General features: G+C 40.9%; 2 protein-coding genes across 15 annotated transcripts in view; one reads left to right on the top strand and one right to left on the bottom strand.

The window, feature by feature from the left end:
- LOC140513832 (gamma-tubulin complex component 4) overlaps positions 1 to 10,066 on the top strand; it is a 28,955-nt gene extending 18,889 nt beyond the window's left edge. The window contains exons 15-18 of the mRNA XM_072623838.1: positions 658 to 792; positions 2,005 to 2,121; positions 8,362 to 8,501; positions 9,051 to 10,066. Of these exons, the coding sequence (XP_072479939.1) occupies positions 658 to 792; positions 2,005 to 2,121; positions 8,362 to 8,501; positions 9,051 to 9,063 (405 nt within the window). The 3' untranslated portion in view covers positions 9,064 to 10,066. The remainder of the gene's footprint in view (positions 1 to 657; positions 793 to 2,004; positions 2,122 to 8,361; positions 8,502 to 9,050) is intronic.
- A 950-nt stretch (positions 10,067 to 11,016) lies between these two features.
- LOC140513773 (TP53-binding protein 1-like) overlaps positions 11,017 to 23,953 on the bottom strand; it is a 130,270-nt gene continuing 117,333 nt past the window's right edge. For 7 of the 14 annotated variants that reach the window (XM_072623748.1, XM_072623749.1, XM_072623751.1 and 4 more), the window contains 5 exons: positions 21,181 to 21,396; positions 17,848 to 17,942; positions 17,246 to 17,445; positions 11,830 to 11,975; positions 11,017 to 11,374 (listed from right to left, as the gene is read on the bottom strand). In XM_072623748.1, the coding sequence (XP_072479849.1) occupies positions 11,187 to 11,374; positions 11,830 to 11,975; positions 17,246 to 17,445; positions 17,848 to 17,942; positions 21,181 to 21,396 (845 nt within the window). In that variant the 3' untranslated portion in view covers positions 11,017 to 11,186. Of the gene's footprint in view, positions 11,976 to 17,245; positions 17,446 to 17,841; positions 17,943 to 18,288; positions 18,365 to 21,180; positions 21,397 to 22,665; positions 22,962 to 23,953 lie in introns of those variants that run through there. The other 7 variants (XR_011970340.1, XR_011970339.1, XR_011970338.1 and 4 more) reach the window with 7 other exon arrangements.

Genomic DNA, 23,953 nt, shown 5'->3' with positions numbered 1-23,953 from the left:
AATGGTATTGATGAGGCATAAGAAGCCCCAGAAGCACTAACAATCTCATATGAGCAGCACCACTAAGGCACTTATTAAGTTCTTGTGGATAGGATGACATTGGCATCACCCTAAAATCCTGCTCTGTTTTGTTGTGACAGGAAGCTGACCCTGAGATTTTTTGCAAGTTGTCAGTAAAGTGCAAGTCCTGACCATATGACCAGCCTCACTAAGTTAGGAAAGGCTTCACATTAGATGGTTGATTGTCAGCTGATGAATTGGTTTGGTCACAGCAATTCACAAAGACTGTCTGCTAAAGTATAGAGTGGTGGCAATATAATTCACTGAAGGAAGCATCCTCGGGATGAAATCTCAGGTCTTTGGCATCACTGAAGTTTTGGCTTTCTGAAGTGTTCCATAAGTCTTTAAATTTTAATAAAATGTAACTGAGTCAGTCAGTATGAACATAAAACATCTGCTTTAATGACAGGAGGCTGGGTTGAACCAGGTTTTCAGCTTTCCCTGCCAATGTCATGCCACATAACAAGGGCTTTCTTGGTCAATTCAAGAGCACAGGGGAGTTTTCTGTGTTTTATTTTTCAGATGCCTCACTATCCTTTCTATCCTAGAGTGATTGTGTCCCATAAAATACTTTAATTACTTCTAATTCTCCTTCAGGTAGATGTGCTGGAGTCTCAATTCTCCCAGCTCCTCCATCAGATTAACTCCACAAGGGATTTTGAGAGCATCCAGTTGGCTCATGACCACTTCCTGAGCAACTTGCTGGCTCAGTCATTCATCTTGCTGAAACCTGTAAGTGGGGCTCGTTTGGCTTTCTGAAGTTTTTATAGCACTAAATCTTCCCCTTCTTCAGATGCTGATTGAGTTGACAAGACAACAGGCTTCCATTAATCAGATCTTTATTCCCCATTTTTGTTGGTATTTCGCAATATTTATAAATAGGAGACAGCACAGATGATATGTATTCAGGTTTCTGAGATAGATAAGGAACAGAAGAATAGTCTAAGGCAAAGGAAACAGAAACTGCTTTACATTAGCGTGTATGTGTGGTAATGATGAAAAGTAAGGGTGAGTGAAATGCTTGTTCTGCTAAAGATGTCTGTGAACTATTAGGATGGGGGTGGGGAACCTCTGGCCTCCAGGCCACATGTGACCCTCTAGGTCCTCAAGTGTGGCCCTGACTGAGTCCAAGTTTTACAGAGCAAACCCTTTTATTAAGGGGATTTGTTCTGTGTGGTTTGGATTCACTCAAGGACCTAGAGGGCCATATGTGGTCTGGAGGCTGCAGGTTCCCCACCCCTGCATTAGGATCAGCTGCCTGCCTTGGATGGTTTGAGTTCAGTTCTACTTTGGAGAGGGGATGATGGAACTAGAACTTCATCAACAAGTAGTCCTTTAGCACCTGCTCCATTAAGGCTGTATATCAGACAGTCAGGATCCAAACCTCTCAAGGAGATTACAGTGTAATTGGGAAGACAGATTATGCATACAATTGTATTGTTACTATAGCACCAAATAAATGGCACAGCCAGTAAATGCTAGAGTGCTTGGTAAAAATTAGGGCAGTCAGGGTTTCATGGAAGAAGTGGGCCTTAAGTTAGGCCTTGAAGAAAGACTTAGAGAAATGGAAAAATAAAAAGAGGAAAAAAGAAGTGTATTTTGTACATGCCATACAGGGGATATATAGAATGAATAAAGACATTCATGGATTTTCTGTGGCATGTTCAGGAGATAATGACTAGAAATTGGGAATCCCAAAGGGTAAAGTAGTTTTGAGTAACTAAAGATAATGAGTTGTTCAAACATACTGAATTTGAGGTACCATAGGACATTCCAATTGAAATGAATATATCCAGCAATCAGAGACATAAGCCTGGAGCCCAAGAAGAAAGGTTAGAATTGTAGGCGTGTTCTTGGGAATAGAAGACCCTGAATCCTCTAAGCTGTCATTCCCCATAACATGCCCATTTTCCTTCTTTTACTATTTTTTTTTTTTTAATATAGGTGTTCCACTGCCTGAATGAAATCCTAGATCTCTGTCACAGTTTCTGCTCACTGGTCAGCCAGAATCTGGGCCCTCTAGATGAGCGTGGGGCTGCCCAGCTGAGTATTCTAGTGAAGGTAAGTCTGCCAGAATGGAGCTGGACAGGGACAGTCCTGACAGCTAGAGAGTAAGCTGCCATCCTCTTCTGTGGAATTTATTTAAATGAAATTTTGCTTTTTTTCAATTAACCTAAATCTACTTTCTCTCCGTCCCACCTTCACTCATCAATGAAAAAGAAAGTAAAACAAAACTCTTGTAATAAATATGTATAGTCAAACAAAACAAATTTCCTCATTGGATAAGTTTAAAAAAACATTAAAACAAAGAAAAGGAAACTATAAACTGATATGTCTAATGAAAACAATACAAAATGTTTCAATGAAATATTTACAGGTAGACTTCAGCAACATAGCACAGACATGTCAGTATGACCACGTTGGATTTATAGCAAGAAGGCATTGTTTGTTAGATATTAGTAAAACTATAAACCTAACTGACCATGTTAATCATAATGGCAAAAATCATGATTTTATGAGATGTAGAAAAGCGTTTGACAAGATACAACACCCATTCCTGTTTGAAAAAGACTAGGAACTAGCACAGGAATAAACGTATTTTCCTTAATTTGAAAAGTAGTATTTATCTATAACCAAAGCCAGCATTATATGTAATGATAAACTTATAAGTCTTTGAATCAGATTAAGGGTAAAGTAAGGATGTCCATTATCACGACCACAATTTGATAGAATGTTGGAAATGCTAGCTAGAGCAGTAAGACATGAAAGAGAAACTGAGGCAATAAGCATGGACAGAAGAAACACAGTTACACTTTTTGCATATGATGTAATGGTTTACATAGAAAGCTCGAGAGAGTTAACTGAAGAATTAATTCAAACAACTTCAGCAAATTTACAAGATATAAAATAAACCCACAGAAATCATTAGCATTTCTGCATATTACCAACATAACTCAGGAGGAAGAGGTAAAAAGAGAAATTCTTTTTAAATAACTACAGAATGTGTAAAATACTTGAGAATCTACCTGCTAAGGTCATCACAAGAACTGTATGAATACAACTACAGAACACTCGTAACATTAAGACAAATCTGAATAATTGGAGAATATTCATTGCTCATGAGTAGGCTGAGCCAACATAATAAAAATGACTGCTGCCTAAATTAATTTACTTCTTTGGTGCCATTCAAATCAAACTATCCAAGGATTACTTTATAGAGCTAAGAAAAATAATAAAATTTATCTGAAAGAATAAAAGACTAAAAACCTCAAGGGAAATAGTGATAAAAAGAGGGAAGGAAGCAGGCCTGCAGTACCAGATGTTAAACTATACTACAAAACAGTCATCAAAATTATTTGGTACTTGTTATGAAATAGGCTGATCAGGAAAACATATTAGGTATATAATATATAGAAGCAAATGAGCCCAGTAGCTTAGTATTTGATAAACCCAAAGATCCCAGGTGTTAGGGTAAGAACTTGCTATTTGACAAAAACTTGGGAAAACTGGAAAGCAGTCTAGCAGAAACTAGTAAATAGTTTAAACATCTCATACCGTATACCAAGGTACTAGCCAAATGGGTATGTGTCTTAGACATAAGGGGTAACATCATAAATAGATTTTAAAAGCAAGGAAGAAATGACCTGTAAGATATTTGGAGAGGGGAAGAATTCATGCCCAAACAAAGAACAGAGAGGATCATAGGACAGTTTTGATTGTGCACAAAACCAGTGCAGCTAAAGTTGAAAGAGAAGCAAAAATGGAAAAATATTTACAGCAATTTTCTCTGATAATGGACATAGTTCTAAAAATTAAAGGGAAATATTTCAGATTCACAAGAATAAGTCTCCCAGTTGTCAAGTGGTCAAAGGCTATAAACAGGCAGTTTTCAGAGGAAGAAATCCAAGCTCTCAGAAGTCAAATGAAAAAAATGCCTATATCACTAATAATTAGAGAAATACAGATTAAAACAGCTCTGAGGTTCCACTTCATGTTCCTCAGTTTGGCAAAAGTGACAAAAAAGGAATATGGCAAATGCTGGAAAATATATAGGAAAATAGGCACATTAATGCATCATGTCAGTAGAGCTGTACTTGGTCTAGCCATTCTGGAAAGCAATTGGGAGCTGTGCCCCAAAAGTTAGTAGTTTTCCCTAACCTTTCCCTTCCCTCCCTCCTGAATATATCATACTTCCCCCCTCTTTCCATTCTTTTAAGATCACCAAGACATCAGCAAAACCACTCCCAGGCTTTGCCTAATTAGATTTCATATGACTCCTGGTGATGATAGGATTCAGGTGACATATCATCTCCCCATGTTTGCATGTAAGCAATTACACTTGTCTAGGCCTTTTTCATTGTTCATTTTTGTTTACCTTTTTATTTTTCTCTTAACTCCTGTGTTTGAACTTCAGAGTTTCTACCAAGCATTCATTAGGAATGCTTGAAAGTCCTCTGTTTCATTAAAAGTCAATTTTTAGTCCTGAGTATGATACTCAGTTTTACTGATGTTATTTTTGGCTCTAACCTTAAGTCTTTGGCTTTCTGAAATACTGTATTCCAAGTTCTCCATTCCTTATACTGATGGCTGCTAAATCACGTATGCTTCCAACTGTGGCTCTTTGATATTTAGATTCTTTCTTTTTGGCAACTTGGAGCATTTTTTCTTTGACCCAGAAGCTCTGGATTTTGGCTATGATGTTCCTGGGAATTTTAGTTTGGGAGTTTCTTTCTGGACGTGATTGGTCGATTCTTTCCGTTTCTGCTTTGCTCTCTAAGTTCCAAGAGATATAAGCAGTTTTCTTTTACGAGTTCTTGAAGTAAGATGTCTAGGCTCTTATTTTTGTCCATGGGCTTCAGATAGTTCAATGATTCTTAAATTTTTTTTCTCCTGATGAGGTTCCCAGTTCAGTTGTTTCTGCTGTGAGATTCCTTGCATTTTCTTCTATTTTTTCCAGCCTTTTTGACTTTTAATATTTTTTGATGCCTCATAGAATCATTGGCTTCTTTTTGGTCCATTCTAATTTCAGGAAGTTTGTTGCTTGAGCAAGGATCTGCACCTTTTGTGCCAAGCTGTTCATTCCTTTTTCAGTTTGTTCATCCATAGTTCTTGTTTCCTTTCCATTTTTTTCCTCACATGCTCTCACTTAATTTACAAAAATGCTTTTCATCTCTTTTTTTAAAAACTCTTGCTTTGTCTCTTCCAACAATTACAAGAGAGTTTGTGCCCAAGGTGTATTTTTCTTCTAGGCTTTGCTTTTAGATATTTTGGAGTAACCTTTTCATGGAGGCTTGTCTGGAGCTTCCCTGCCACCATAATAGTTACTTCCTAACTTCAAACTTGATGTTAGGCATGGGCCCTCCACACTTCTGGAGGGAAGGTCTAGGCAGATCCTGTGGCTGCTTTCTTGGAGTATTGAACGTTGTAATTTGGGGTGTCCCCAAAGTGGTCTGATCCTGAGCAAAGTCTGATCACTGCCTCTTGATCTGAGCTCTACAAGATCCTGCCCTGGGTTTGGATCTGAGCAGCAGTAGGCTGGACTTTACCCTACCAGCTACCTGGAAAGCTGCCAGTTCAGAGTGATGGAGTTGTCAGCTCCCCTTTGGTCTAGAATTCCCATGAGGGTTATTCTTCTACAGGTGATCACACTGGGCTAGAAGCTGGCACCCCATTCTGGGACCCACATCATTACTACTTCTGTACTCTCTGGTTTAGGATTACCACCCCCTGGGACAGGTTTCCTTCTCAGTCTGCCAAGAATCTGTGACCCAGCATTGGGTAGTGGCTACCAAAAGTGCCAGTTAACACCTGTTCCTGCTTTCTGTATGCAGTGCCCTAATATGGGTCTGGGGTTTCCTCTTGCCTTAGTACACAGTGTCTCCCTAAGAGCTGCAGTATTTCATGCCTGGGGTGCTCTGTACCAGACTTCATCCCCAGTATTCGCAGACCTCTCCATCTTTCTCCCTAGAATGACTTGGAGTGGACAAATGACTCAGTGTTACTTTTCCTAGATTTACCCATCAAGATTCAGTCTGGTGAGTTTTCTAAATTTGTTTGGAGTAATTTGGTTTTTTAGGGGATGGAGCTTGTTATACTGCTTCATGCTACTCTGCCCTCTTGGCTTCCTCCCAGAAACAGCTTAAAATTCTACATGTCTAAAACTGAATTCATTAACTTTCCCCAAAAAAGCTATCCTCTTCTGAACTTTCCTGTTACTGCTGAGGATAACACCAGACCTAGATCTCATCCTCAAGTCCTCACTCTCTTTTACTCCCCATATCCAATCTGTTCCTATGTCCTGTTGATTTTACATCAAAACATGTCCTATATCCCTCTCTTCTGACACTGCACCTAATGCTCTAGTACCTGCCCTTATTACCTCATTCCTTTTCTATTGAAATAGCCTACTGGTTGATCTCCCTGCCTCTAGGCTCTCCCCACTCCAGTCCACCTTCCTTCCATTCGTCTCCCAAATTAATCTTCTTAAAAGTGCAGATTTCTCCATGTCAACTTCCTACTCAGTAAATGTCAATGGCTCCCTATAACCCCCGGGATCCAGTATAAAACCCTGTTTGGCATTCAAAGCCCTCCATACCCAGCCCTCTGCTGCCTTTCTACCACGTACTCTGTGATCCAGTGTCACTGGCCTCCTTACTCCTCCTCCCACATGATTTTCTGTCTCCAAACTGCAGGCCTTGTCATTGCCCCCTATGCTTGGAATTCTCTTTCTGGTCATTTCCATTTCCTGGCTTCAAGATCCAGCTGAAACATTGCCTTCTCCAGGAAGTCTTTCTTGATCCCCTTCACTGGGAGGCCTTCCTTCTCTGGAGAATTTCAGATCTACCACGTGTCCAGCTCGTTTGTACAGAGTTGTTTCCTCCTTGAGAACAGAAACTACCTTGTGCCTCTATCCGTATCTGAAGTGCTCAGCACACTCCAGGCACAATAGACGGTTAACAAATCCCTACCGGATAACTGACACTGCCTTCTGGTTCCCAGAGATGGAGGCAGTTTCCTTGACATTGTTTTAATATTTCTTGTCTCATGAAATCGTTCTCTTTTCTTTAGCCCATTCTGATTTTCATGGAGTCTTTTGCATGGGTACGGTTGTTCTTCTTGTTCAAACTATTCGTTCTCTAATTCTGTGTTCCATCCAGTTCTTTTCCTCTACTGCTTTTATGTATAAAGAAAATTGTTTAAGCTTTCAACTTGGCTAACGTGCAACTTTGTTTTGCATTACTAGACATACTTGTAATAGGTTTTGGAGTTTTTTGCTTTCTTACTGGGTTTCGTAAGGAGTGAAGGGAATGTGTGAATTTGGAACCCCCGCAAAAAACAAGAAAAAGTCTTTGTGCATTGAAAAAGTAAGCTCTTGCATCTTCCTTTCTAGGAACTTGTACTCAAGCTGTATTTTTCTTCAAGACTTTGCTTATAGATGTTTTGGAGTCATTTTTTTCTTCTGCGTCTGCTTGACTCACCAATAATTTGTTATGGTGGGATTCTTCTTTCTGTTTGCTCATTTTTCCAGCTTACTTCTCGATTTCAGTCTTTATGTGAAGTCCAGACTGGGCTATATTTGTGTCCTCTTGGGTCTTGATGCTGCGTTTTGGGGGGTATTATTGTTATTCCAAGGTCTCAGGGGAAGTTCAGGCTGGACCTGCAAGCTTCCAGTGCTCCCAGAGAGGTTTGATCCAAGGTGAAATGAGTGCCTTCCTCACGATCACAGCTCTGCAGGTTCCTGGCCTGGTTTGGGGTCTGAGCAACACAATTGGAGGCTTGCTGCTTACTGGAGTTCCAGTGGACTGCTGCTGGAATCAGCCACTATCACAGGAAAGCTCTGCAATTTAGGATGACAGAACAAAGGGTGCCCTTTGGTCTAGAATTCTTGCCTTGGTTATTATCCTACCAGCTTCAGACTAGGCTTGATGCTGAAACTGAGACCCCTTCCCACCCTCAGCTGCCAGCCCCACTCCCCAGATCAGGGCCACATAGCTTGTTTCTCAAGTTGTTGCTTGCTCAGTGCATAGCCTGGAGCCTGTGACTGCTCCTTGGCCTGTAACACCATCCCTACTAGGTACAAGACCCTTCCTCGCCCACCCTGTATCTGTGACCCAGCACTGGGTAGAGCAGTCAGTTGGCATTCGTTACTGTTCCCTGCACTTGCCCTGGTGTACAGCCACAATCAGTCCCCTGGACTTCAAGGCACTTCCTATGAAACTCTTCATCTTCTCCAGCTATAGGTAAAAGAAGAATGAGGTTTTGGGGTGAATTCGCTTGAATCCCTGTTATTCCTTCCTGCAGGGTTTTAGCCGTCAGTCTTCACTCCTCTTTAAGATCCTTTCCAGCGTCCGGAATCATCAAATAAACTCAGATTTGGCTCAACTACTGCTACGACTGGATTACAACAAGTATTACACCCAGGCTGGTGGGACTCTGGGCAGGTAGGCACAGGTTAGGTATTCAGCTGACTAGGTTCCTGGAATCATACACTGCACCGGAGGGATCTTCTACTCCAACCCCCTTATTTTACAACGAGGAAATTGACACCTAATGTCTCAGACTGCCCAAAGTCACATAAATAGCAGTACCAGGTACTGAATTCAGCTTCTCTGACTTTATATCCAGTGGGCTGCCCTCTGCCTGTGTCATGCTGCCTCATGTAAAAAGATCAAGCTTTTTTATACTGAACAGTCTCTGCAGTACGATTTTTTCTCCCTTCTTATAGTGTGGGTTTGTGAGCAAGAGGGCATAGTAGGAATCATTTGCTCAGTTTTACCATTTATCTTTCTTCAAACTTTTTCCTAAAGAGAAAAAAAAAGACTTCTTTGGTCTTAGTAATTTTTTCTAAGCCTCCTCCCAGCTGATCTTTTGATGGTAACAGAAGACAGGCTAGGAGCTATCTACGATTCCTTGATTTTGAATGTGAAACTGTCTCACATCTATAGTTTCTTTGCAGGAAAAGTATGTGATGGTGTCTTTTTCTTTTGCAGTTTTGGGGTATGAACCCTGTGGTTGAGATTCAGGAGCTAAGTTGGCAAGATTGCAGTTTCCATCCGTCCAGAGGTGATTCCGTCTGTTGCTGAAGGTTCATGGAAACAGTCTCTTCTACTTTTATAACTGAGAAATGCAGTTTAATCCGCTCTCTTGTCATGAAGCCGTTAACTTGTACTAAGGATATCATTTGTCACCATTAAAAAAAAAGTTAGCTTCATTATACATCAAAACAGAAGCGAATTTTTTTCTGGCCTTGTAGAAGAGTTTATTAATCCTCCTTCTATGAGTTTGGTGGTAAAGCATGACTTAGTTAATAGTCAAGTGACCGTGACTGAACGTGTACTTCTATTAGAAATACATTCTGAACAATCATTATAATATGACCGGAAAGTCAGATCTGCTTATGGCACACATTTGGAAAGAGGATCGTTTTTGCACATTAGATTTCTAGATGTCATTAGCAAGAAGGGCAACAGGTAAACTTTCTATTGACTTGATAGCTGTTCTTCCTTATTCACAGTTTTTCCACTGTCTTTGAAGAAGCTAAAAGATCTTAATCCATGAATCAAAAAATCAAACAACTTCCAACTATCTCAGCTTCAACTTAATGATTAAGTGGCTGTGTCTGTCAGAGAATTAAGATGTACAGAAGCTGGGGGCGGGGGGGAGGGAAATAGAATAAAGACCCCATGTGAAATTTCAGCTATAAAAGGGCATTAGTAATTTAAGTCACAAATTCCACACCCAACTATATTAGTGCTACGAAAGCAGAAGCAATTAGCAGTTGTTTTTTTGTTTTTTTCTGGGGGGTGATGGGTGGTATTTCAGAGGTATGGGAGACTCCCCTCCCTCCATCAATGCAGCTCTGCAGCCAGTCTGCAACTCAGGCCTTAGAGGTACCCAGAGCGCCAAGGAGTTAAGTGGAAATAGTCTGTGTGGCAGAGACAGGGCTTGAACCTAGGTCATCAGGAGTGTCGTAACACCATCAAAATAAATATTTATTAAACCCTCACCACGGTACTGGCTTCTCTGTGTAGCAGATTAAAACTAGTCTAATATCCCCTCACTCTTCAAGGCAGTCAGTCACTGAGCAGGGATTTTCCCATTGATGTCTCTTAGAAAGCAGGAGGAAAGGGGAGATATTCAGGTATCTCCTAAAAAAGATGGATGGAGGTGGTCTCTCCTTCTACCACAGACCTCAAAGGGACTACCTTAACTGGTTTTGGTAGTAAGGGCCATGGTTACAGTAATTAAATGTATGCCTTTTTGGAGTTTTGAAAATTTCTAAGTGTTCAGGCAGCTACTTCATTTTATAGGACTTCAGAGCTTTTGACCCGGTCCCAGCCCAATCCTAGACTCTCCGCTAGCTAGCTCCACAGGACAGCTTACCATACTTCAAAGGAAAGCCCTTCAGAGTTCAGTGGGGTCTTAGCATCCCTAAGTTTAGTAATTTCATATTTGAGAAAGTATATGTAACTTACCAGTCCTATACTCACTGGAAAGAAATATTTTAAGGCAAAGAATATTCTCCACTTATCTTTGGAATGTCTTGGTACAAAATTAACTAGAAAAAACAAAAATGGTCACCACTAAGCCTACTAAATACCAAATAGCAAATCTGAAAGCCCCTCATCCCCCTTATCTGCAAGGCCAGATGCTCCTCTTCCAAAAGGTGATGAGGACTCTCTTCTGCTTAAAAGTCGTACAGTTGGGAGTTCTTGATCATTTTCCTGACATGGACCCCCTCTGGCAGTCTGGTGAAATCTGTAGATCCACTCCTAAGAACTGTTTTCACATTCATGAAATACATAGGATTACAAAGGAAACCAATTATATTGAAATACATTTCTCAAAATACTAAAAACAAGTGGTTCAAGCACCTCTGCCATACAGGTAATGTTCTTTTCTCCTATTCCTTCCTTCCAAAAGAAACTCAGAAAAAAACAAAGGATAAAGAATCAGTTACTACAACCAAAGAGATTCAACATTTATTTTATCATAAAAGTTCAGCAAAGAAAACTATATACAATGATCCATGCATGAAGTCCGGTTACACACAAGACACATTTAAAACCTGGTTAAAACACAGTCTTCACAATAGCAGGGAATGAAATTGATGGGGCCGAGCATCTTCAGTCAGCGACATAATCATGTTTATATTTCGGATGCTGCTTGAATCCAACTCTCTCCCCAGCAATGAGGCACTGGATCACCCACTCTTGTGACACCACGGGCAGCTGTAACGCTTCTGCACACTTCAGCACTGAGGAAGGGCACGAGGGGTCTGTCACCACAACGTCAAATACCCCCAAAGCAACATCTGAAAGAACGAGCAGAAAACAAATGGAAAGAAATACATCACAGCCCTCTGTTATGAGGAAGGACGTGCCCTCTAGCCAGCCCATTCCACTTTGCCCAAACTAGAGACCTGTTCCGTCCATCAAATATCTATTTGAATTAGGACGTTTCAGTAGAAGGATACCATAGTGAGCGTCCCTGAACCCAGAGAATGGTTGTGTCTGGGAAAAGGTTTGGCAAATACATCACTGGAACCAAGCGGAAACTAAGAACAGCCCTGTGCTGGTGTCATGGTGGCTCACCTCACCTCTTCAAGTTGCTTGTCTTCTCTCAGTAGAACACGAGCAAGATCTACCTGTCAGGACAGGAACTTTGACCACAAGGCCCAGTCATTATAAAAGCTAGCCTGCCGTTGGCAAGAGGAACAATGCACTTCTTGGGGAAGCAGGGGCTTCCTAACATCCTTTCAATAGATACCTTTGTTCTGGGCAACTGAGTGGTGCTGCTTCACTGAGGCTGCTCCCCCAGTCATGAGGATCTCAGACCAGAGTTCCAGGAAATTTTGCTGCTGGTCGGATACTAAAAGGACCTTCAGATTATGGAAAGGATTCTCACGGGGGTGCCTACAAAAAAGGGAACAGAATCAAAGATGGAAAAGAGCAAACGCAGGTCTTAATCTTCTTTGGGGGAAAACAAGAGAATCAATAACCCTACATAGAGAGTTCTCGTATATTTGGATGTTTTGAAAAGCAGGCTTCCTGAAGGAGCACGCTCTTGCACATTCACAATTTCTGCAAATAAAGCCTTCAAAACTCTTCTTTTTAGGCCTTAGTGTGGAGATCCTGGTAGGCTTACCCCCTCCACTGCTCTGATTATCTCAAGTCTAACTGGTCCTCTGGTTCAGGGTCACTCCCGAACCTATCCTCCCAGAGGTCAGAAACATTTTTAAATGCTCTAAATTATGCAAATCCTTGTACACATTTCAAAAACCTTAACTTCAGGACTAATTCTCTTGGATCCCATTGGTGAACCAGTTTAGCTCTACACAATCCTTTCTTGAGTCCCTAGGCCCCTTATCCTATCACTGATTGTAAGCTGCCAAGCCTCAGCCTTGGATCGTTCCTGGCACAAGTGCTGCTGAACAAAGGCAGATGAGACCCTTGCCTCCTTGTATTTTATGGGAAAAAACTGAGGTCATTCACCGTAAGGTACGTCTTCTCCTTCCTCACACTCAGATACCTTCTGTTACTGTATGTCCTTCACTCCTATCCCACACGAAGAAGTGGGGCTTAACAAGGCTGATCTCTACACTTGTTCAAGAGATCCCATTCCATCCCATTCCCTCCAAAAGACTGCCCCATTTGTCATTCCTATTTTGTAACATTTCTTTTTGCGAATTTTTTATTTTAAATTTAAATACAAAGTGAGAAAAGAAAAGAAAACCTGCCCTGTATACAGTAGACCGTAAAAGGATTCAATATAAAAATACATTTCCATTTCAAGAAAACCTATAAGATAAACACTACACGTTGTTTTCAAAGTTGCCCAGCTTTGCTTCTTTGTTGGTTTTGTCCTTTTTACTTTATTTTGCCCCTCCCTTTCCTCCCACCCTAGAGGAGGCTACAATGAAGTATGGATCTGGGGACATATACATAGATATCTACAAATATATCCATATACACTTAAGCAAAAATATCTAAGACATACTATGCTTACTTCCTCCCATCATCTGTTCTCTGAAGGTAGATAGCATCTTCCTTCATAGATGAAAGTCTCCATGTTTTTCTACAACAACCAGCTCATCATTTCCTACACCACGGAAAAATTCCAACCCAATCACATCCTATTTGAGAGACTGTCTAGGAAACTATTTTCCCACTTTTCTGCATTCCTTCTATTCTTCACTGCATATGTTTTATCTGTGTAAGAAAGTTTTCATTAAAAATAATTGAAATTATCCTTGTTTACAACAATGCTCTCACATTATAATACAGTCTAAGTCTTGATGCTGCTGAATCTTCCTTGACATATTTTTTCCTGGTTTCTTTGAAGTTTCTGACCTTTTGTTCTTAGAAATGACCTTTGTTGTTGTTTCTAACTCGGTAAAATAATTTTTTAGTAATTTAATTGGGAAGACGCTGAATAGATTAGTTAGGTAAAACTGTCATTTAAAAATTTACATTGGCTTTGCCTACCCATGATCAATAAATAAACATTACTTCAATTATTTAGATCTGAGTCAAGTGTTTCAGGGTCATGTTCATACACTTCCTGTGTCTGTTCTGGCAGGAATGTGTCCAGGTGTTTTAAATGGTCCAAGACAATGTTGAATAACATCATCGACACAGTGTCGCTTTTCTATCTTTTACTTTTGATTAAACCTATTTAACTTTAAGCTGTGTCTTCGATCATGATTACCATCCCTGCTCTTTTTTACATACGAACGTCTACCCCTGTCCTTTATTTTATCTTTGTGTTCATCTCTCATTTTTGTTTCCTGAAAGCAACAAACTCTTTAATTAAAATTTTTAATCTGCTATCCGTTTCCATTCTGTGGGTAAATTTGCCCCATTCACAGTCTAAGCTACAATGATCTGTTGTGCATTTTCCTCCCTATTCTCACCCTATTTATTCTATCCCCCCCCCCCAGTCCTCCGCTTTACTTCTCCCTGCTACCTTGCCCTCTTATTCCTTAACCTACCCACCCCTCTGAAGTTCTTCCTTTATCCTCTCCCCTTATCCTCTCCCCTCCTGAATTTAGAAGACTTTTATACATACCTACCTACATGTGTTTCCCTCTCTAATCCACTTCTGAGGAGAGTAAGGTTGCAGCACGCCTCCCCACTAGCTTCTTCTGTACAAGTTTTTCCTTTCATGCCCCATCTGTATTAGATAACCGAGCCCTCGTTTGCTTGGATGTTATGTATTATATTTCCCCTTTTCAGTTCCTTTATTGTCCATTTTCTTCCCCATGCAGGACTGTACTTCACTTTGTTGGATAAATTACCCTTGCTTATTACCCCAGCTCTTTCCCGCTACAGGACACAGCAGCTGTCTGATCTTGCGTCATCCTTATTGTAGGTCCACGATATCTGGGTTGTTTTTTTCTTGTTGCTTCCACGATTTCCTCCTTAACCTGGGAGCTCCGAAGCTTGGCCATGATGCTCCTCTAAGTTTACGTCCTGAGCTCTCTTTCAGGGGATGATCAGTGCAATTCTTCTATTTCAACTTTACCTTCTTGTTCTAGAACTTCAGGACAATTTTTCCTTGATAATTTCTTAGAGTATTGTATAAAGATTCCTTTCTTCAGTGTAGTTTTCAGGGTCTGACTATTCTTATATTTCTCTCCTTGATCTGTTCTCCAGATCAGTTGTTTTTCTGATGAGATATTTCACTTTCTCTTCTATTTTTTCATTCTTTTGATCTTGTCTGATGATTTCGTGGTGTTCTAGAACATCATTAGCTTCCCCTTGCCCAATTCTAATTTTCAAGGAATTATTTTCTTCCTTAAGTTTTTGATTCTCCACTTCCAGTTGGTTGGTTTTCTTTTCCTAATTTTCTTGATTTTTTTTTCTTTTTTCTAATTTTTCCTTGATCTCTCTTGATTTTTAAAGTCCTTTTTAAGTTCTTCCAAGAACTCTTTTTGGGGCCATTTGACGTTTCTCATGAAAATAGGAGTGGCTTTTTTAGCTCCATTATCTTCTTCTCAATAGTAACCCAGATCTTCTCTATCCCCATTGTAATCATCTGTGGTTGGGTTCTTTCTCCTTTCTTTACTTATTTCATTCATTTATTGATTGTTTTATTTTATTGTTAGCAGCTGTCAGTGCAATCACGTTCTAGTCCCAAGGTACAGGGAATGCTGCCCCAAGCCTCGGATCTTTCCTACTGTTACATGGGACCCACCCTAGAGCTCTTCTCTCCACTCCTAAGCCACACATGATTTTGCTCCCTCTGGTTCCTCGGGTGGCTGCAAACTACAGCTGTCATTTCTGCCCTGGAACTGAAGCCAGGTATTCTGCTGTCCTGCAAGTGCCCACAGCCAACAGGGTCCCTGCCCCTTGCTACTGCAGTCACTAGGTGTGTGCTAGCTCCTCCTCCCTGCAGCCAGTCTGGGACACATCTGGTCAGCACAGCTGTGCTTGGTGTCCCTTGGCAGTGGAAAGTCCTTCAATCTTCTATTCAGCTTTCAGACACCCCCACCTCCCACCTCATCTCCCCAACACTGTTCTGGAGATGAAAGTTTCTGAAGCTGGGGCTGCCTATCAACCTAGCTGCCCCAGGGCTTGTTTGTTCACTCTGTGGGATTGGCTTGGAGGTGTCTGCACTTCATTCAGATAGAAACTCAGGCCCCTGGAGTTTGGGTCTTTCCTGGAATCTTCTCAAACTGTGTTAGGCAACAACTGCTTTACCCCTTTATTTCTGCTGCTCTTAAGCAAGGTCTTTCTTTTGTGGAGAAAATGTGGAGAGCTGAAAGTTTTCTAACCTACATGACTATCTTCCCAGAATCCTCTCTTTATAACTTATTTTTCATATTTCATTGCCTCCTCGTTTCCTTTCTACTGCCTAGAGAAACATAGACAACGTATCTCCTCCATCCTGAAAAAAACAGCACTTGATCCTTCCATCCCTTAAATCATCCTGTATCTCTTCTGCCCTGTAAGACTAAACCTGAAAAAGCCATCTGTAACAAGCGCCTTTCTCTCCTCTCACTCTCTTCTTAACGCCTTGCAACCTGGCTTCCAGCTTCATCAATCTACTGAAATTGCTCTCTCCAAAGTCACCAACGATCTCTTAATTGCCAAAACCAACGGGCTTTCTCAGTCCTCATTCCCTTCGACCAAACCAGAGCCTTTGATACTTTCTTCTCTCCAGGTCTTTTAGACGTTACTGTCTCCTGGTTCTCCTACTTATTAGACAGCTCGGTTTCAGTGTTCATGCCCTCTAATTACAGGTGTCACACAGGGTTGTGTCCTGAGCCCTGTTCCTTTCTCCCTCTATCCTACTTCACTTGGTAATCTCATAGTTCCCATGAATTTAATTCTCTTCTCTGTGTTGATTTTCAAATTTACCTGTCCCAACTTCTCCTGATGTTCAATCTCTCATTTCCAACTTCTTTTCAGACATCTCAAACTAAACACATCTAAAAATCACTCATCTCTCCCCCTAAACATTCTCCCCCACCCCATTTCCCTATTTCTGTCAAATGTAACACCATCCTCTTAGTCCCTCGGGCTCATAATGTAGGAGTTGTTCTGGACTCTTTACTATCTCTCATTCCCATATCCAATCTGTGGCCAAGGCCTGTTGATTTTACCTTTGCAACATCTCTCAAATATGTCCCCTTCTCTCCTCAGACAGGCCACACCCTGGTACAGGCCCACCTGCTTCCGATCTCTTCCTGCTCCTGTCCACTCTCCAGCCACCAAAATCATTTTCTTGAAGTGCAGGTCTGACCATGTCAGCCCTCCACTACTCAATACACTCCAATGGCTCCCTATTGCCTCCAGGATCAAATATAAAATATAAATATAAAATTCTGCTTGTTTTTAAAATCTCATTTTCTACAGAAAGACTTTCCCAACCCCTCTTAATTCTAGTGCCTTCCTTCTTTTAATTATTTCCTGTTTATTCTGTATTCAACTTACTTGTACATAACTATCTGCATCTCTCCCATTAGACTGTAAGGTCCTAGAGGGCTGGGATTGTCTTTTTTTATCCCTAGTACTTAGCACAACACCCAGCACGTAATATGCACTTAATAAATGCTTACTGAGTGAGAAGCCTTTCTCACCCAAAGCTTATCACTGCACACAGTACTGCCCTGCCCAGGTTCTCACTTGCACATTTGCTACAATGCTACTGAATTCAAAATGGACTTCAGAATCCTTACCATTCCAGGATCCTCTCTTCCTGAAGACTGTACCCAGCTGGCAGCAAGTAATTTCGATAGTTCTGGAGCTGGTTGGCATGGCAGCTGTCGTGGACCCAGACATGAGACACACAAGGGATCCCACTGGCAAGGCACAAGAAGTACTTGCGGGTCCGACAGTGCTGATCCGCAATCAGAAGACACTGATAGGCCACATTACACTGAGAAGGAAGAAATTCAGCAGATACACTCAGTGATTTTGTTCTAAGATGATCCCTGAAAGGTATTCCCAACAAATTGAGAGGGGAACTGAGACGAAGCCCTCCAGACAGTACCATGTGCCTTAGCCCGTCCAGGTGCCAAAAAAGCTTCTTATTTCCCTTTAATGCAACTCACCAAACCTCCAGAATGCCCTAATGCCCCTGCAGAAATTCGCAAATAATGCCAGTCTACAGGCCAAAAATCAGAAATGTGAAGTGCAAATTTCTTTCCAATTCCAATCCCCATCTTTTCTGTTCCTAGCAACAGTATTCTCCCCATGCTAAGCCTCAACTTTATGCCCTACTTACCCCAGCATCTGATGTACAGCAACTTCATGTAGCTACAAAAGAGGAAATGCTCACCTGGGCTTCATTGAAGTCTTCAAGAATGTAGCCAGCTCCTGCTCGAAGCTGGGACTCTGTATACTGCTTGTTGTAAGGGGGAGCTTCCAAAAATTCTACATCAAGTGAGAAGAACCAGTAAAATCCAGTTATTGCCAGAAACTTCTCATTTGTGATCTCCTATTTTATACTTGGCTTCCTACTACCCATTCTCCCACTCCCCAGCTGTCTCCAAAGCCAGTTCAAGGGTCTCCCCATGGATCAAAAGAGTTCTTGAAAGGTGGAAAAGGCTGCCAGAAGAAAGGGTGGTGGGACAGTTGAGGAATGGAGATAGGACAATAAAGGTGGAAAGAATATCGAGAATCTTCCCAGTCAGGACTGCATCTAGACCATGGCTGCTTACAGGGATTGAAATCCCCCAACTTCCCAGGATAGTCTGTTCCAATGTTTAATAACCCTTACCATCAGGAAGTTCTTCCTTATGTCTAACCTAAATCTCTCCTGCTGCAAACTAGCCCATTTCCTCTAGTTCTGTCCTCTGTGGAGATGAAGAACAACTGATGAGTACTCTCTTTACATAGACCTTCACACATCCCCCTCATTCACACTTTCCCCCCACCCACACTAACACTTAATGTGCCCAAAACGCTGGAGGCAGAGGCCGGGCAGGGGGAGCAGTACAGGAGTGCTGGAGGACAAAAAGGGAGACATCCCAATGTAATTTATGGATTATCCGGAAAAACTGTCTCAATTTTTGTTGAAAAATTTTTCTAGAATGTATTATTAGCCAACGCCTTAGTAGAGGATAATAAAAGAAAACCTGTTATTTGATAAATCAGATATTATATTTAGATGAAATCTGAATATTAATGATTACCATATAATCTTAAAGTTGCTGTAGAAGGTGGCAGTCACTGATACCAGGTTCTATCCTGAAAGCTTTAGGGGTGTTGTTTTTAAACAAATCCTCAATCAATTTTTTTTTCTTTTGGGTCACTTACTCCTCTCCAATGTAAATGGAATATAGAAATTACAAATGAGAGAGAAAATTCTGGTTAAGGCTTCTAGCCGACTGGATTCAGATTAATTTGTTTTAATGTTAAAAAAAAAAAAAAAACAAAACCCAATCCAGTGCATGGTTTTCTACTTCAACCCTCCACCCTCCCCATCAAAAATTTCCAGAAATAATCACCTTACTCTATAATATTAGCTCATATTTATATATAATGCCTTTAAGTTTATAAAGTACCTTCCCCACAGCAACTATTGTGAGGTGCACAGTGAAATGTTAGCTTCGTCTTAGAGAAGAAAGGAAGGCACAAATGTTAAGCTACTTGCCTAAGGTCACACAACTAATAAACAGGAGAGCTAAGAACTGAACCTGGGAGATATCCTCCAGTCCACTATTCTAGGTCAAATATAAAACAGCACTCCAGGAGAAAATCAGAGCTGCAGGTCCCTGCTTCCGGTACCACCTCACACACTCAATGAACTCCTGAGCCAGTCATTTACATCTAATGCCTCAGCCTATTGATGTTTTCCACCAAGTTTCTGTTTGCTCTTCCTCTAATTATTCCTCTTTTGGGCAGACTTTAGCTACTCTATCTCTCTCTTAAAATAAATACCAAAACTGGACATCTACAAAGGTCTGACCCGACACCACAAGAATACAATGCAGCGTCATTATGTTGACTTAATAGTCCGTGATGATGAGTCACATTCACCTTCTAGTACATTAGTAATTTCATTTCAATTGTTTTTTGTTATAGGACTGCTAGTTTTGTGCCTATTTAGGTTTTAACCTCCAACCGTATTGTCTTATATATTCTCTAATTTATCCCAGTTACTACGGATTCAACGTCTGTATTTGGAGATACAATTTTCCCTACCTGATGGGACAGAACCAAAAACTGAATGGATTCTTAACAGTCCTAGAACCAACCACTTTAACCCGTCATCCCATATAAATCCCCAGGATGACCTCATGCTCCTTCCCTTCTCAGAGTCCAGTTACTTGGGAATCAATGCTGTTACATGATTATAGTGCATGAAAATGAGGACGATGAAATGGGGATTTTTATCATCAAAATTCTTAAGGGTGAGAAGCAGAAGGCTGGGAGAAAGAGAAGCAAGAAAGGAGAAAGAATATGAATGAGAACAAGATCTGGCAACATTAGGAAGGTAAAGAAAAATGAGGCCCCAAATATCAATGTCCCCTTTTCAGAACACAAATTACCTATACAATCAAATCCAAATATATAATCAGCTTAGAAGCCAGTTAACAAGCTATATATTTTTGGATTCCAATGAGTTCAAGAGGAAGCCTTTCTATTACACCTCAATTCTCTTTAGTGGGAAAAGCTCATCCACTTCCTGTCCCTTCCATGCCCCTATTCATTCTCCAAGTTATAAAACACACCACCAGTAACAAAAAATGAAGCACAATTGCTTCTCTTTTCTGCTAAAGTGATTCCCTGTAGCCTTCCAAAATGTCTCCTGCAAATCCTGCCCTCCTTTACATTTTTCCCATTTCTCTGAATACTTGGCACTTATCAGAAAATCCAAATTTTGGCTAACATTCAACTAATATTAACATTGTACAGGGAGGTTTGGCTAATGTTAAAAATTCAGCAAAAATAAATAGCTTGTTCATTAACTGGGGTTAGAGACACAACCCTGAAGAGCTACTATGGCTGCTGATCACTAATGGTGATACTACCGCCAAATACAGTTTGCTCTTCCAAGACTTAATGTCAGCCAGAAATCCGTAGCTAGTGTTCAAATATCACATTAGAGAAAAGTCTGAGCCTTAGCCATAATGGGTAGATTGATGTGTTTTTGTCAGCCATTCTTATTTAAATTCATACTTTCCTTTTTTCCCTCTTAAGAGTCTTAAGACTCAAGACTTTCTGAAGGCAGAGAACAAGTCTTTCTCATAACTCCCCATGATGTTATTAACATAATTGTACGTTTAGTTTGCAGTCAAATGGATGAAAAATGTCTAGAAATTGCTTGTTGACAGTCCTTGACAGAAGACCTGCTATCGCCACATACCCCCCCTTCCAAAGTCCCCTGAAAGCCAGTTGCCTTTCTCCCCCTCCCACCAGTTCTGCTACAGCCTTTTCCTTAAAACTTGGATAGGAAAGACGTCGGCTACTTAGAGGAGGCGTGTTTGCTTTCCTCCGTCCTTAGTTCAGGGTCGATTTCCACTTGTTTTAGAGCTTCTCTACGTGACAAAGGGCACCAAGCACAGGCTTACTAAACAAGTGGAGCAACTAGAATAAATATGAGGGAAATGGGAAGCTATGTCAGAAACCCACAAATTTCCATGGGAAATGAGGACAGTGGTCTCACCCTCCTCTTCCTCACTGCTCCCAGTAGGACCATCTGGCAATTTAGATCGGTTGGCTAGCTTATCGTTGGCTGTGGCCATGGTGAGGAGAAAAGCATAGCCCAGAAACAAAGTCTTGTTGTGGGGTAACGGTCCCCTCTGGTCTTCCAAAGCTAATGGCTCTCCAGCATTGTCTCCACCTTCGCATGGACTCACAAATTCTCCTACTCCCACGGTACCTGGTTAAGAACAAAAACACCATTATTACAGAGAACTCTCACGTTGTACCAGAGCCAAGGAACCTAAGAATATAGCATTCTACACACAGTAGGCACATATAAATGTTCGTTAAATTAAATGAATCCTACCTGCCTGAGTACAAAGTAGTATACAACATTCCACTCTATTTTGTTTACTTCTGAGATGACAACTATGTTACATGAGGAAAAAACAAAAACAACTATGTAGAGTAAACATAAATGAAAATTTTATTTTTTTAACTTAAATAAAAATCATAATAAAATCAATGACACGGTGATATGCATAAAATGAAAAATCTTTCAATACACAAAAATAATTAGAATTTTTACACATCCAAACCAAACGTTTACGGGACTAGCTAGGAGAGGACTCATGGTCATTAGAACTCCCCCCTGGTCAGTGTCTGTTCTGTTACTGTTTCCAGTACCTGGGAAGGAGGTGAACCTGTTAGCTAAGGGTTTATGACACATCCAGATTTGTTTGATCCTCTTTGTTCAATTTTCCAGGAATAAAAGAAAATGGGTATTTGTGTCAGGAAAATTGACTGTAAGGCTCATATAAAGACGAAGATGACAGGTAACGTTTTCCCCAGATAAAAGAACGAGCTAGAAAGAAGCTTGCATCTAGGGACATTTTGACACCCAGATGATGAAGATACAACCAACAAGTCTGAACACAAAAACAGCTGCCCTTTTAATAAAACTTAACACTGCAATTTAATCAAACTACTTTCCTACATCCCAGCACCAAAGGAATAAGAATTCATTAAAGTTGAAGAGACTGGAGAAGCCACTGGAACATGGAACACAGGTTAGTAAAAGTCATGCAAAGTGCCACAATGAAGCAGTGCTGGACAGTCGCTGGACATCGTGAGACAATGAGTTCCCAGGTTCTGAGGGCAAATGAGACACCAAGAAGCACATGTACCATGGATAAGTGACAACCACAAACTTCACCTGCCTCTAAATTTTGCCCCCATCAGCCCTGATTCTTTTCCCAGCCCCCCCCCCCCAACTACCCCCATCACAAAAATTATCATTTAAATGTTTCAGATATTATTGCCATTCCCTCTTTACCTTACTCTGCCAAGAATATTGTGGTGAGGGGGTAGAAAGGAGTGATTAACTCCTCAATGAGCTGGAGTGCCCTAAAACAGGAGGCTATATGAAAGCATCTTACGCCCTGCCTAGCTGAATACGTACACAGCTCATTACCAGGAGAACAAAAGGCCACATAATTAACACTACTTTGTTTTTCACAATACTTTATTATCTTTTGCCAAGAAGACTACCATTTGCATGTCATGAAGGTATCTGAAGGAAGAGCATTTACATTGTGGCAGACTTGCTGCCTCGCTTGGCAGGGGATCGATCTTCCTCAGGGCATATCAGTTTCCTCTTCCCAGAGAGAGGCCCCATAGAGACTCGGGGACTTTCGAGAGCTTTACGAGGAGGAGTGGCAGTGGCACTGCTGCTGGAGGTAGTGGGGGTGCCTGGGGAGTTGAGGTTACTTCGTCGTTTTCGCTTACGCTCCACCAAATTATCTATAACCAAGTAAGACAGAAAGTAATTAGTTCTCACAATATAAGGCCCCGAATCCTTCCCTCACACTTCCCACTGCACTATAAAACATATTCTAAGACCATTCCGTATTTTGTTTCACACTTCTATGGCTGAAGATTTGTTTTACTTCTTGCTGAGCTGAGGAGGGTTGACTGAAGATTTGCTTTATCTCTGCTGGGCTGAGGCAAGAAGCCTAAGGATTTACTACAAGGTGGGGCAGGCATCCTTCAGTGGCCAGACTTTCCATGTGCTTCAGTGCAGCCCAAGAGAAATACAGAAAAACTCCACCTGGCCTCAGCACATGCCAGATACCACCACTAGGATTCTATCTCATCAACAGGTAAGCTACCAGTACCTGAGGCCCCAGTACACAAAGCTAGTGACCAGGCCTCTGGCCCCTAGCACAAGAAGCTTGGGACAGTGTGGCCTGTACTCTAGCAGGAAAGCTCAACTTTAAAAACTACTAAACAGGCTCCAAAAATGATCAAGAAGCAAAAACAAACACTGATAACAGAAAGTGACAACGGTGACAGGGAAGATCAAAACACAAACTCAGAGGAAAGCAAAATTGTCAATAAACCTACATCCAGAAAACCTCAAAGGGGGCATTCCCTTTGGTCTCAATTGGTCTCAAGCCCAAAATACCTTCTTGGGAGAGTTTAAGAAGGATTTAAAAAGTCAAATAAAAGAGGTAGAAGAAAAAACTGGGAAAAGAAATTAGAAGTATTCAAGAGAGAGTCAACAGTTTGAAAAAGGACAAAAATTGACCGAAGAAAACAATTTCTTAGAAAGTAGAACTGGCCAAATGGAAAAAGGTACAAAAAGCTAACTGAAGAAAATAATTCCTTAAAAATTAAAGTTGGGCAAGTGGTAGGAAATGATTCTATGAGACATCAAGAATCAGTCAAATAAAAGCAAGAGAATGAAAAGATAGAAGAAAATGTAAAATACCTCATGCAAAAAACAACTGATC

This window comes from Notamacropus eugenii, chromosome 7 (genome assembly GCF_028372415.1).
Source record: "Notamacropus eugenii isolate mMacEug1 chromosome 7, mMacEug1.pri_v2, whole genome shotgun sequence".
Taxonomy (NCBI): Eukaryota; Metazoa; Chordata; class Mammalia; order Diprotodontia; family Macropodidae; genus Notamacropus; species Notamacropus eugenii.
Note: the sequence above shows the minus strand (reverse complement) of the source record. Positions and strands in the feature narration are given on the sequence as shown.